The sequence below is a fragment of the Phodopus roborovskii genome, unplaced genomic scaffold (genome assembly GCF_943737965.1).
Source record: "Phodopus roborovskii unplaced genomic scaffold, PHOROB, whole genome shotgun sequence".
Classification (NCBI taxonomy): Eukaryota; Metazoa; Chordata; class Mammalia; order Rodentia; family Cricetidae; genus Phodopus; species Phodopus roborovskii.
The window spans coordinates 8,304,906-8,316,694 of NW_026126516.1; the positions used below are offsets into that span (position 1 = coordinate 8,304,906).

The 11,789-nt window shown below is 43.9% G+C and overlaps 1 protein-coding gene across 1 annotated transcript in view; it reads right to left on the reverse strand.

Annotated features, from left to right (window-relative positions):
• Setd3 (SET domain containing 3, actin histidine methyltransferase) overlaps window positions 1-9,165 on the reverse strand; it is a 51,097-nt gene extending 41,932 nt beyond the window's left edge. The window contains exons 1-6 of the mRNA XM_051196580.1: window positions 9,144-9,165; window positions 8,922-9,031; window positions 7,300-7,392; window positions 4,611-4,759; window positions 2,767-2,839; window positions 2,235-2,491 (exon numbers count right to left, since the gene is read on the reverse strand). Coding sequence (XP_051052537.1) covers window positions 2,235-2,491; window positions 2,767-2,839; window positions 4,611-4,759; window positions 7,300-7,392; window positions 8,922-9,024 — 675 coding nt within the window. The 5' untranslated portion in view covers window positions 9,025-9,031; window positions 9,144-9,165. The remainder of the gene's footprint in view (window positions 1-2,234; window positions 2,492-2,766; window positions 2,840-4,610; window positions 4,760-7,299; window positions 7,393-8,921; window positions 9,032-9,143) is intronic.
• Window positions 9,166-11,789: the final 2,624 nt, after the last annotated feature.

Here is an 11,789-nt window from a genome sequence, read left to right on the forward strand (position 1 = left end):
TTTCATTTAACTGGATTATTTGAAGAAAGATCTACCTAACCCGGTAGCACCTTCTGGTGGTGGTCCACATAAAAAGACATGGAAGAAGGAAACTGGTTTTTTTTTTTGGGGGGGGGTTGTTTTTGTTTTTCCCTGCTTGCCTCCACTCTTACTGGCAAATGTACTGTCCTGTTTCAACAGTCAGTACTAAATTTAACTTCTTAAGAATCCTCACATAGACTGAAGACCAGTAGCTCTCCAGGAACCCTCTAGAACTTCAGCACCAGACTGCAACTACAGAGACTTCCAGGCTTGTGGACTAAACAACTACCAGATTCTTGACTTTTCTGTAGTGAGACACATGTTGAACTCCTTGGACCACAGCCTGTTCATTCCATCCGTTCTGTGTCCCTGGCTAATGCAGAGCAGCTGTTCCTTAAATCTGTCACTGTATCTCCTGATGCACACCCGTGCTCTTCCCACACGGCCACTAGGCTTTCGTCACATAGCTTACCCTCTATGGCTTTGTTCTGCCTGTGCTACACTCAGAGGATCCTCCAGTTTAGGGACCATCACTCAAATGCCCTTACTAATAAGGCCTCCCAGCTAAGCCACATAAGTGACTACACTCCATAACCTAAATTCCACACACACATACAAATACACACAGACAGATACACAGACAGACACACAGACACACAGAGGCATACACATTGCCAAGGTGCTCAAATGAGAATTAAGAATAAAAGCATAACACTTTCAAATGACAAAAAGCCACACGAAATGGCAGGTGTAAGACTCCAGGACATTGTAAATAAAATTTAATATGATTCCATCGACAGTTTTTAATTAGGAAAACCTGAAATAAAAGCTATGTATTACCATTCTTCATAATGTCCTAAGCTAGAAAAGCAAAGCAATTTCTATGAGGCAAGGATCATGTGACTTTAGAAATAGTTGAAATATGTGGCAAGAGGGGAAATGTATTTCTGAGAGGGATATTCCTCTGTTGTAATCATGCTACAAAGCTAAAACAATGAATGGACATTTGTGGGAGAGTGCTGGCCCCAGGTTCCATCCACAGTGTGTGTACATGCACACAGACACACACACAGACAGGCAGACAGACACACACACACACACACAGAGAGAGAGAGAGAGAGAGAGAGAGAGAGAGACATACATACAAATTAAGTCATCTTTAAAATAAGTAAATAAATAAATAAAAATAAAGCGAGTAAAACTGTTCCATAAAGCAATAAAATAAGATCACCACAGTTTCAAATCATAACAAAACACTCTGGGACAAGTGATATCTAAAAGAACTACAGCAGCCCAGTTCAGGCTGTCAACAGCCAATGAAAGGGAAGGACAAGCCGTTATCATTCATTCCTGTTCTGCAGTGAGGAGCAGCAGGACAGACGCTCAGCTCAGGGGGGCACTGCAATGCTGGCTCTGCCCCTTCCTGGAGCAGAGTGATGGACCCCAAACACAGAAGGCCAAAAGCAACCCTCCCAAAAAGAGATTTGTGAATGACACTTTCACTTACAACTACATAGTACATAGTACAATGTGTACATAGTACACACAGAAAAACATAAGCACCTTGAAGTTTACATAACTGTCAATTTTTTCAACTAATGAATATAATAGAAACTAATTTTTTTAACTTTTAGCAATTTCTGTTTCCTATTTTTTGAAGTTTTTAATTTTTATTAAATTTGTTCATTTTATCTATGACTCTTTTGTCCAAATGTATGTCTGTGTACTATTTGACTGCCTTCTGCCCAAGGAAGTCACAGAAGAGCATAAATCAAATCCCCTGGAACTGGAATTACAGATGGCTGTAAACTGTCTTCTAAGTGCTGGGAAGTGAGCCCCCATTCTTATGCAAGAGCAACATCAGCTCCTAACCTCTGAGCCTCCTGCCCCTAGAAATCAATTTTAATTTTCCTAGAAACATTACACACAGGGAACCTTTTTATATTCCATAAAGTTCACAGCTTGTAAAATATTTTTATAATCTCACTTTCAAAAAGCTTAGTGACTTTAATCAGTGAGAAACAAATGATGCTTGTATTGATCCTGAATGCTGAGGAAGCCAGATACATTTCGAGCTATGTGATAGTAGTTCTGCAAAAACAGAAATTATCAAAGAAAGGTACTGAATACTCTTTAGCAAAGTGCTTAGAGACCTGTAAGAACAATGTCAAATGGACACAAGTAGCAGGTCCGTTCTTCCCCACCCTGCTCACCTGGATGACTTTATAGAAATAGGCATACTGGCGTGCTGTGTTTTTATACTGGCTGAAGACATCATGGATGGCTTGTGTCGACTGAAGACATCGTACTTCCTCTTCTTCAAAGTAGAGAGGGGTGTCATACTCACTGGGGAGGGTCTGAATGTATGGCTGCCAGAAAGAGTTGGGGCTGGCTCGCTCACACAGCAGATGAAAGGCCAGCGCAATGTTTCCCATGGCTTGGAGAATTCGGTCTTGAGAATACAGGGGCCCTGAGTCAATCCAGAAGTTAGAGGTGTAAGTGCCATGGACTCCTTTTAAAAGCCACAACCCAAACATACCAAAATCACAGCACAAAACTCCAAGGTCTTATAAAACATTTCATGTCACATATATCCTTCTTCGGACATAGAATGGAAAACATTTAATATGGATTTGAGGGACTATGTCATCAGTTGAAAAACAGCCAATATGATCTTTTGTTGTCAGAGATGAAATTTTATATATGTGTATAACTTGAACATTGCCATAAACAAATTATACTTACCCAATACTGAATTCTTAGCAGATTCAACAGTCATTAATAACTTTCGTGGAACCCATAAAAACAATTCTTCTGCCTAGAGAAAAAAAGAAAACAGTAGAATCTCACAACATGCTACAATGATTTCAGCCATATCTACTGTCTAAAAGCCCACAAGGAAACACAACAGAGCTGTCCATCAGTACTTTTTAAGATCAGGTATGTTTTAAATATCTCCATGTGTACTTACTATAGTTAAATGAGTAGAAGCATGATGTAAAATCCTATTTGTGAGGAGAACTAGCATGATATAGTTTTTATGCCGATGAAACAAAACAAGACTTTCAGCTGTAATTTGAAACAAGTAAAACATCTGGAGTAGATCATGTGTGTTGTCCTGCTTGCTATACTTAAGACTTTCAAGTTCTAAAACTGAAATAATCCCTACCTCTAACCCAACCCCTCATGTGTTAAAAGTGAAGTACTTCTGCTGAGGTCAAGAAGCAGAGCAGAATCATGCTGCACAGGGATACAAATGACAACGCCAGCTAAAGCACCAGCCCACAAACATCTCTGACCTCACTAATCTGTGCCCAACATATTACCACATCTTTAGATATATGAAAGTCTGTGTTTACCTCTGCTGCTTAACCCATGCCTAGAGCTCTGTCCCGGAGGACAGGGCTGGGACTGGGCCAGGTGAGAACTAGAAGCAGGGCCTCAGTGGAACTCAATGCACAGCACTTTAACCCTGCACCTCCCAGCCTCCAGACTACGAGGACAAATGTTCCCAAGAAAAGAACCAGTAAGACTGGACATAGCTAAAACAGTGGGCAGGCCTGGCATAAGTAAGGCTTCTTACCTGATACACAAAATGCCTGTGGCATCTTGCCTCTACCAGTGTCTACTGTCTGAATACTTTTCTGTGTTGTTCCCTACTGTAGATTGTAAGTATCACACAGGAAGAAACTCTAGGTTTTTCTATAAATCTAGCATAATAACAAATGAATTATCTCTCACACAGTACAGACTCAACAGATATCTAATATGTCAGCATTGTGAGGACAAATGGTTAATGAGAGCTTGGCCAAAAAGCTGTTGGAGGTTATGAGGGGACCAAATAACAACATCCATTTCCTCTACCCAAGTTCTTCACTAACTGAAAGATATGGGTCACTCAATATATAACCTGCTGAGTTCAAGAAGCAGGCAGAAGCTCACACCTAGTCACAGCACACTGGCTCCCCACAGGCCCCTTATGTGAGCTTGCCCTGTAAGGCACAGGTAGAGAACACAAAGCAGAATGAACATCCTGAGCAAGCAGCACCCACACCACCCAGTTCCTTCTCCCCAACTGGCAAACAGACTAAGTTTCCCTTCTTCTTTAGGACAACAGGACTGAAGAGCAGAAGGCTATAGGGAAAGCATCCCTCCAGATGTCTAGTTCTCCTCTCCTCCCCTTCCCCCTCCCCTCCCCTCCCCTCCCCAGCCCGTTTATGGTGCTGCCTCTCCATGAGTGGCACTTTCAGTTATCCTTCCCCCATCTCCGTCCACCTTTTCCTTAGTTAAGTCTCAAAACCCTATCGGGTATGCTCTGCTGTCTCCGCATGGAGGCTTGTAAATGCCTTGCTCTAAGACGGGATTAATGACACATCTCCCCATAAGCGGGCAGGACTCCTAGAACACTGTCAGACTGAGGCTCTTCACGGCCCATGTAGCCAGGTAAAGGATGGGGAATGCTGCCTATGTAACCACAAAGCTTTAGACAAGTCTCAATGTCTCTGTCCCATACCTTGAGCTCAATCTCAATACCACACAATGGTTCAAACACACTTAAACCCCCTTAGACCAACAGAAAATAAACTCACCTTGATGTCTCTTGTTGCTCTCAAACCAAAGCCCTCTTCTTTGAAGTTAACCATTTCAAAACCCTCGACAGAAGCCCCGTTTTCAGAGGCCCATTTCATTAGATCAGGGAAGTAATCTTCTCTTTTCCCATCAAAAGTAACAGACAGACCTAAATCATCCATGTTGGAAACAAGAGCTACTTTAGGACACATGTCATCACATGGCTCGAGAGCATACAGGCAGAACACAGCTCACACTGGCTCATGTGTTAACACCCATGTCTTGAAATAATCAAAACTAACCACCAGGTAGTCATGCTACATACCTGAGCAAGCTCCAGGAAAAATGAATTAAAATCCCAAACTCCCTGCCAGTCACAGAGAAGTCCATCCTGACACTGTATGACAAGAGCATTGCACATCGGGTGCTGCTACCATAGATAGTGCTAACGGCAAAGGCAGAGAAGACTTAGCTACCACAACTGTGGCTGGGATCTGCCACACAGCAGCTTTCCCCTCAAGTCTGACATGCCATCTCACTCATCACAATGTCCATAACACAAAACTCAATCAAATAAGATCAGCAGCAAGTCTCTGTGCACTGACGCTCGGGAAGAAATGAGAATGCCTTGAGACCTGACATTTGGAACACAGAGATGCAGGGCTAACACAGCAACTAGAGGAGTCTCTGAGTGGGAGCTGAGGGGGTCCACAGATAAAACACCATCAGTGATACCGTATGCTTAAAACTCAAGCATGTGGTTGCAGAGATGAGTCAGCAATTAAGAGCACTGGCTATTCTCAAAAGGGATCTAGGTTCGATTCCCAGCACCCACGTGGTAGTTCATAACTCCAGTCCCAGAGGATCTGATACCCTCTTCTGGCCTCTAAAGCACCAGACATACACATGATATATTTACATACATGTAAGTAAAACATTCACACACACAAAATAATAAAGTATAACTAAAGAAAAAAAGTTGAACTCAAGCATGGTAGTATTTATGTAATGTTTGTATTTAGAGTGTGTATAAAAATGTTCACAGTAGAGACAAATACCTTTGAAAGAAAGAAGAGTATTGAACTGCAGCTCTATCTGAAATATTTTATTTCTTAAACCAAATACAAAAATCAAAAGAAAGGTGGTAGAGACAAGCGAGTGGGAAGGAAGGAGGGAAGACCTAAGCCAATATAAGTTCAGCAAGTTTTCGATCCAGGTAGGAGAGTCTCAGCCACCTTCTTTTCTGGACTTGCCATCAAGTTTACAATACTCAGGGAGGTGAGAAATCAACTATTACATTCTGATAAGGTGGGCAACACGAGGCATGCTATTAGCATAAGAACAGCACAGACCCCAACCCATTTCACCTCCCTGTGTATTTCCTGACACTCTTCTAGGCCATGCCAGGTATGCACAGAAACTAAGGTTGAGCTGGGTAAAGTTTAAAATAGAACTGAGTCCTCCTCCTTCAGTAACTTTATTGCAGCCCAGTGACAGTATTTACTAAGAGAGATACTGACTTTTTTGGCTACTTGATGGGAGATGACTAATACCATCAAGTCCAAATAAACCAATTGAAAAGGACCTGCTCTCCACCTGGGAGTCCAAGGCCATCTGAGCTATAGCTACAGACCACATCGTCACAGGTGTACAGACAGAAGAGCAGCTTGATTACTTCAGACAAGTGGGGAACAACCACTTTATTTGTCAGACTCCAAAGAGGGGTCTCATCTTTTGCAATGTGTCTTTGCTACCTTTCATGTGGCTGTGCATAGCGATCTTTTTCATGCTTTACAGGACAAAACAATGGTTATCATGAACAGTCCCTTTGCCAACTGCCTAAGAATAATTAAGATGGCTACCAAATATGTCCTGTAAAAACCCAGCTTAAGAGGCAGGGTGCAGAGGCTAGAGAGTAGACGCAGTGAGTCAGCAGTTAAGAGCACCGGCTGCTCTTCAGAAGACCCAGGTCCAATTAATCCCCAGCCCCACATGGTGGAGCACAACCATTTGTAACTGCAGCTCCTGGGATCTGACACCCTCTTCTGGCTTCCACGAGCATTGCACTAGTACACACACATGCAGGCAAAATATTCATACGTGTAAAATAAAAGCAAATCTTAAAAGAAAAAAAAAGCATTAGGGTATAGTTCAGTGGTAGAGGGCTTGCCTAGAATGTACCCTGGGTTCAATCCTCAGCAGCAACACACACACACACACACACACACACACACACACACACACACACACACAAAATCACAAACCCACACAGCTTAAGAAATTTATCTGTTAATCAACATGGGCTGGAGCTGGATGTGGCGGTTTGTACCTGTAACCCAACAGCTAGAAAGACTGACACAAAAGGGCTGCCATGAGTGCAAGGCTAGCCAGGGCTGCATAGCAAGACTCTGTCTCACAGAAACAAGAGATGGGCTAGAGTCAGTCATAAACACTTGATAATATACTAATCAAATCAACACCACTTGACATGCCCAAAGAAACAGTTAAAACAAGGCTCACACATATCATAAAATAAAAATCAGGCACAAATGTTTCCCCCCATAGCTCAGCACTTGTGCCTTTCACTCTCAAGTGGACAACAGTCTCTGGGGGTCTCTCTGAGAGACTGACTCCTTTCCTCTAGACAGGCACAATGACCTGAGGCTTGACCACTCAGAAACAACAACCACATCATTCCAACAACTGTACCTTTTTGCTTCTTTCTTATTTTCTCAACCAGAGCCCGGATCTGTGTGTACTCTTCCCATTCTTTCCCTGGGCCGGGTGCAGGACTGCTGCATTCTGTAAAGTGAAAGCCACTGAGTAAGACACTCCTCCAATTTAACCAGCCAGTCTAGAGGAAAAGGAAAGTTTCCATCTTGTTCTTGGCTTACATTCCAGGACAGGACTACTCTCCAGCCAGGGTAATATATACAGAGAGTGGGTGGGTTTACTTTGTTCAAAGCACATGATACCCAAGGATGCTCCTCACTGTACCTCTGCCCAGTGCCTACCTCTTTGTAGTAACTCTCCTCAGAATACAATGTCAGGTAAAATCTGAAAGCAAAGCTGAAATGTAAAACTATTTCCTGATCTCTTCTAGATGGTCAAGGCGCTCCCTGAGGAAAACAGCTAAACTGGACATACGGACAATTACCTCCCATCCATGCATATGGGCTGCATCAGGCACTCTGGAGGAGCTACAGAAAAGATGGCACAATCACGTTGAAAAAGAAGCTGAGAGTCTACTGAAAAAGATGAACTGCAGGGCCAACACCTACCAGTCCTGGAACACACTGGCAGCCAGCCTCCTGGCAGCATGGCCTTATTAAATATTACACCAGCTTAAAGACAGTCTCCTTCCCATACTCCTGCCAAACCCACTGCCCCCACCTCACTAAGGAAAAGAACATGTGGCAAATAATTAACATGATCTGGTTATGTGCTGACGCCGAACTTTACCAGTCTGACTTCATTCTCCCCCCCACCAAGTGCTGTCTGTGGCCCTGAAGTCTAACAGCAAAGCAGGAGTCGGGGCTGAGAACCACCTGTGTCCTAAGGGGGAAGGGGGTAACAATAATGAGATGCAGGGGTAATGCAGCTCAAAGAACCCAGGGAAGGACCTGACACTGGCTGATTTCTATTCTATTACTTGAGACTTAGCTGTCACGTAACATAGGCATAAAGGGGCAAAGGTCAACCCAAATACAGGGGCAAAAGATTCTAGCTATGTCTGAGGCAATAGCAGCACTAGCTTAAACTTACAACTCAAGAATTATCAAAGTACTTTAGCATTAAAAAAAAAAAAGCAAGTGTAGGTACTGATGGCACTTTATCTCAAACTACAACGTCTTGGGCTTCCTGTGAAAACCAGAAACACTTCTGTAATGGCTGAAAATAAAGGTAAGCCTGACAGCCAGGACACATCTTCACAACCCACATCTCATGTGGTCCTTGTCAAGGGTCTAGAGACAGCGATCTGTGTCTTCGGACAGACACTGAGTCTCAGCAGTTTGTACAGGACCACTCTGCTGAAGAGTGGTGTTACCTGTCCTTGCCTGTGGGTCTCTGGAGAGGATCATGTCCCACGGCTGTGACATCTGACAGCCACGTGCCCCAGCAGGCACCCACATCACAGTCTTTGAAGAGGGGACTGAGGGAAACCCTCCAATGCCCATGTCCACAGACACTAAGATGGGCAGAGCACAAGATGCTCTGATGAGGTCCTGTCTCAGGGAGCTCCATACCCCTGCTCCAGGCACAGGAGTGAAAGCCATTGTCACCTATGATGGCAAGTGAAATGGGGGTGGGGTAGAGAACAAGGCACTTACTCTGCAACAGCTCACTTGTCAGGTTCAAGATTTCCTTTGGTGACACGGTGGCTGTGGCCCCAGTACCTGATTTCTGAGTTTTTACTCGACTCTTCTTACCCATTTTCTGACTATAAAGAGGAGAGAAAAGACAAAGAAATGAAAGTTATATTACTGAAGAATAAAATCAAGAAATGAGATGTGGCATGGGAACACTTCCACCTTCCAACGCTAAGATCTTACCTCAGAAACACATCTTGAATTTTCTTAACAGTAAAAAAATGTGTTAAGTGCCCTGAAGCCTCTCAAGCAGGAAAGAGAATCACACAAGGCAGGATTGGGGTCAAAGTGCACCCCTCACCAATGAGAGCACAGCAGAAGCAGCTTCTAATCCACACGCTCTAGCTATCCAGGGCTTGGGTTTATACACTGAAGCATTGCTGCAGAACACCAAAGGATAATGTTGATGCATATACCAGACAGACAGACAGACAGACACACACACACACACACACACACAGAGAGACAGAAAGAGAGGTAGCATCAGAAATATTAGATCCTCGGTCACTCCCCCTTAAAAACAACCACCTCCCACAGTGACAGTTTAGTCTTTCCAGACAAACCCTGAAAATAAACACTCCAGATAGCTCCTCCAATGCCCACTTTCTGTTCCATAGAAAATCCAAAATGCGAGCAAGTCCAGGCGCTGAAGATAAGCTTCATGGACCACAAAGATCCTGGCTGTAGATGGGCTTCCTGTCCCTGGCCACTTTAGCCAGACACGTGAAAAATGACCAGGATATTTCACAAAGGAGATACTGGGACAATGGACATTAACAATGACATTCTGGGAAGTACTCAAGGGGCTGACATTATGTCTAGAGTAAGCAAGCTCAGACCATTCACAGGTGGGGCAGAGTGAAGCAAGGCAGCAAAGAGAGGAGGCCCAGGAAGCCACCCACTGAGAGTGCTGGGACTTCTGAAGAAGTGTGGACCCCACCCTCTGGGAAGGAGCTTGATACAGGAGCACAGGTTACCCCGGCGATACTGCCCATTCATGGAACCCTGGATGATAACTCTGGTCATTTATTACAATAAAGACATGAATGGGTCGGGTAGGAATGGGCATGGAGTTCAGTATATAACCTGGGTGTAATATGCAACATCAAAAAAGGAATGAAATAACTACCTGATAGGGCAGGACAAGGTTTGGAATGTGATTCTCCTACTAATGTCACTGTCACCAAAGCCACACAAATAAGACAGGCACTAAAATAGGAAAACAGCATTCTTTAGAAAGAGGCTCATCTCCGCTTTCATTTTTTTATGTATCAAATTACATGTAACTTATCATAAATCTTGTGAAAGAGTGTGAAACACTGGATGTCAGTCACCCTGGGATATAAGGACACCAGTACAAAGACATAAAACAGGAAACTAAAAGGAAGTAGTTGCTTTGATATCAAAAGCTACGTGGGGTGCAGGAGGAGGAACAGTTTAAGCACCTCTTCCTATGAGTCTTACAAAGGAAGCAAATGCTTGCTCTCCATCATCACTGGCACCCAACTAAGAAAAAGTACACAGAATGGACAGAGCTTCAAGCCTTTCTCTGGGAATCAAGCCCACCCAGGTCCATGGTGGTACCTCTGTGGAGAGTCACAGAACTCAGTCTACAAGAAATGAAAGCCACTGAGGTGCCTGTAATAGTAACTTTTTAATCATACTTCCAAATATAGCAGCCCTGCTGGCTGGCAAGAATTACAGAAAGCACACTGTTGATAACATCCCTCCCCCTCCTCCCTGCCAGTCCTCAGCCAACAACACTTCAGTCACTTGTTCATTAGCTGCTTTTTCTCAAACTCCTACCCAGGCATTCCCTGAAAGCCTTTCCAGTGTTCCAGTCTAGGTCTTCTGTCCTTCACACACCATTCTTGAATGTCCCTCAATTACTGTGGTACAACCCACTGAAGCAAACCCCACGCCTTTCTGTCTTGCCCCAGACCCCCTTCAGGAAACACTCTATCTTATTTGTATTCCTAACCCCAAGTCCACAGCTCAGACCTCAACACTCAACATAGCACTTGTCCCACAGAGGATATTACACTAAGAGCTCAAGGAAAGCCCTCCCCATAGTTCTTATTTTTTGTTTTTTGGTTGTTTTGTTTTTCAAGACAGGGTTTCCCTGTGTGGCTTTGGAGCCTGTCCTGGGACTAGCTCTTGTAGACCAGGCTGATCTCAAACTCACAGAGATCAGCCTGCCCTGCCTCTGCCTCCCAAGAACTGGGATTAAAGATGTGCTCCACCATCGCCCGGCTCTTCCCATAGTTCTAATGCTCTTCCCACAGCAAAACCTGTGTTCCTAAAGCTGCTGGCCAAGTGTCTATCTCCTGGTAATATACAGAAAATGTTAAATGCCTGTTCCATGTGAGAGACCATTAACTATGTCAGTGGTATGAAAGCACCATAGAGTTTTTTGGCAGTAACTGTTGTACAGCTAAATACAACAGTTAAGTTCAAAAATGGCCAGCTTTTGGAAACAGTAATAGGTACAGATGTATGGAATATAAAACTTGGAAACCCCATCAGTAATTTAGGGCATGTGTATGTCATCTTCTAAGTCCCATGGCTGTTCAGCCTGGCCAGATTTGACCCTTTCCTCTCTGACTCCAGCCTCCTCTACCATTGTCTCCAGTTGGCCTTGACACACTGAAGAACAGTGCGCAGCTTCACTGGCTTATCCATATGTCACACAGCCACCACCTCCAGTAAAGAACCCCCCCCCCCAGCATCCACTAGGCACTCTTAGTCTACAGGCATCTCCAGAAGCAACTTCTATCACTCTTGATCAGTTAGCCTTTCTCTGGACTTCAGATATATAGACTTACACTC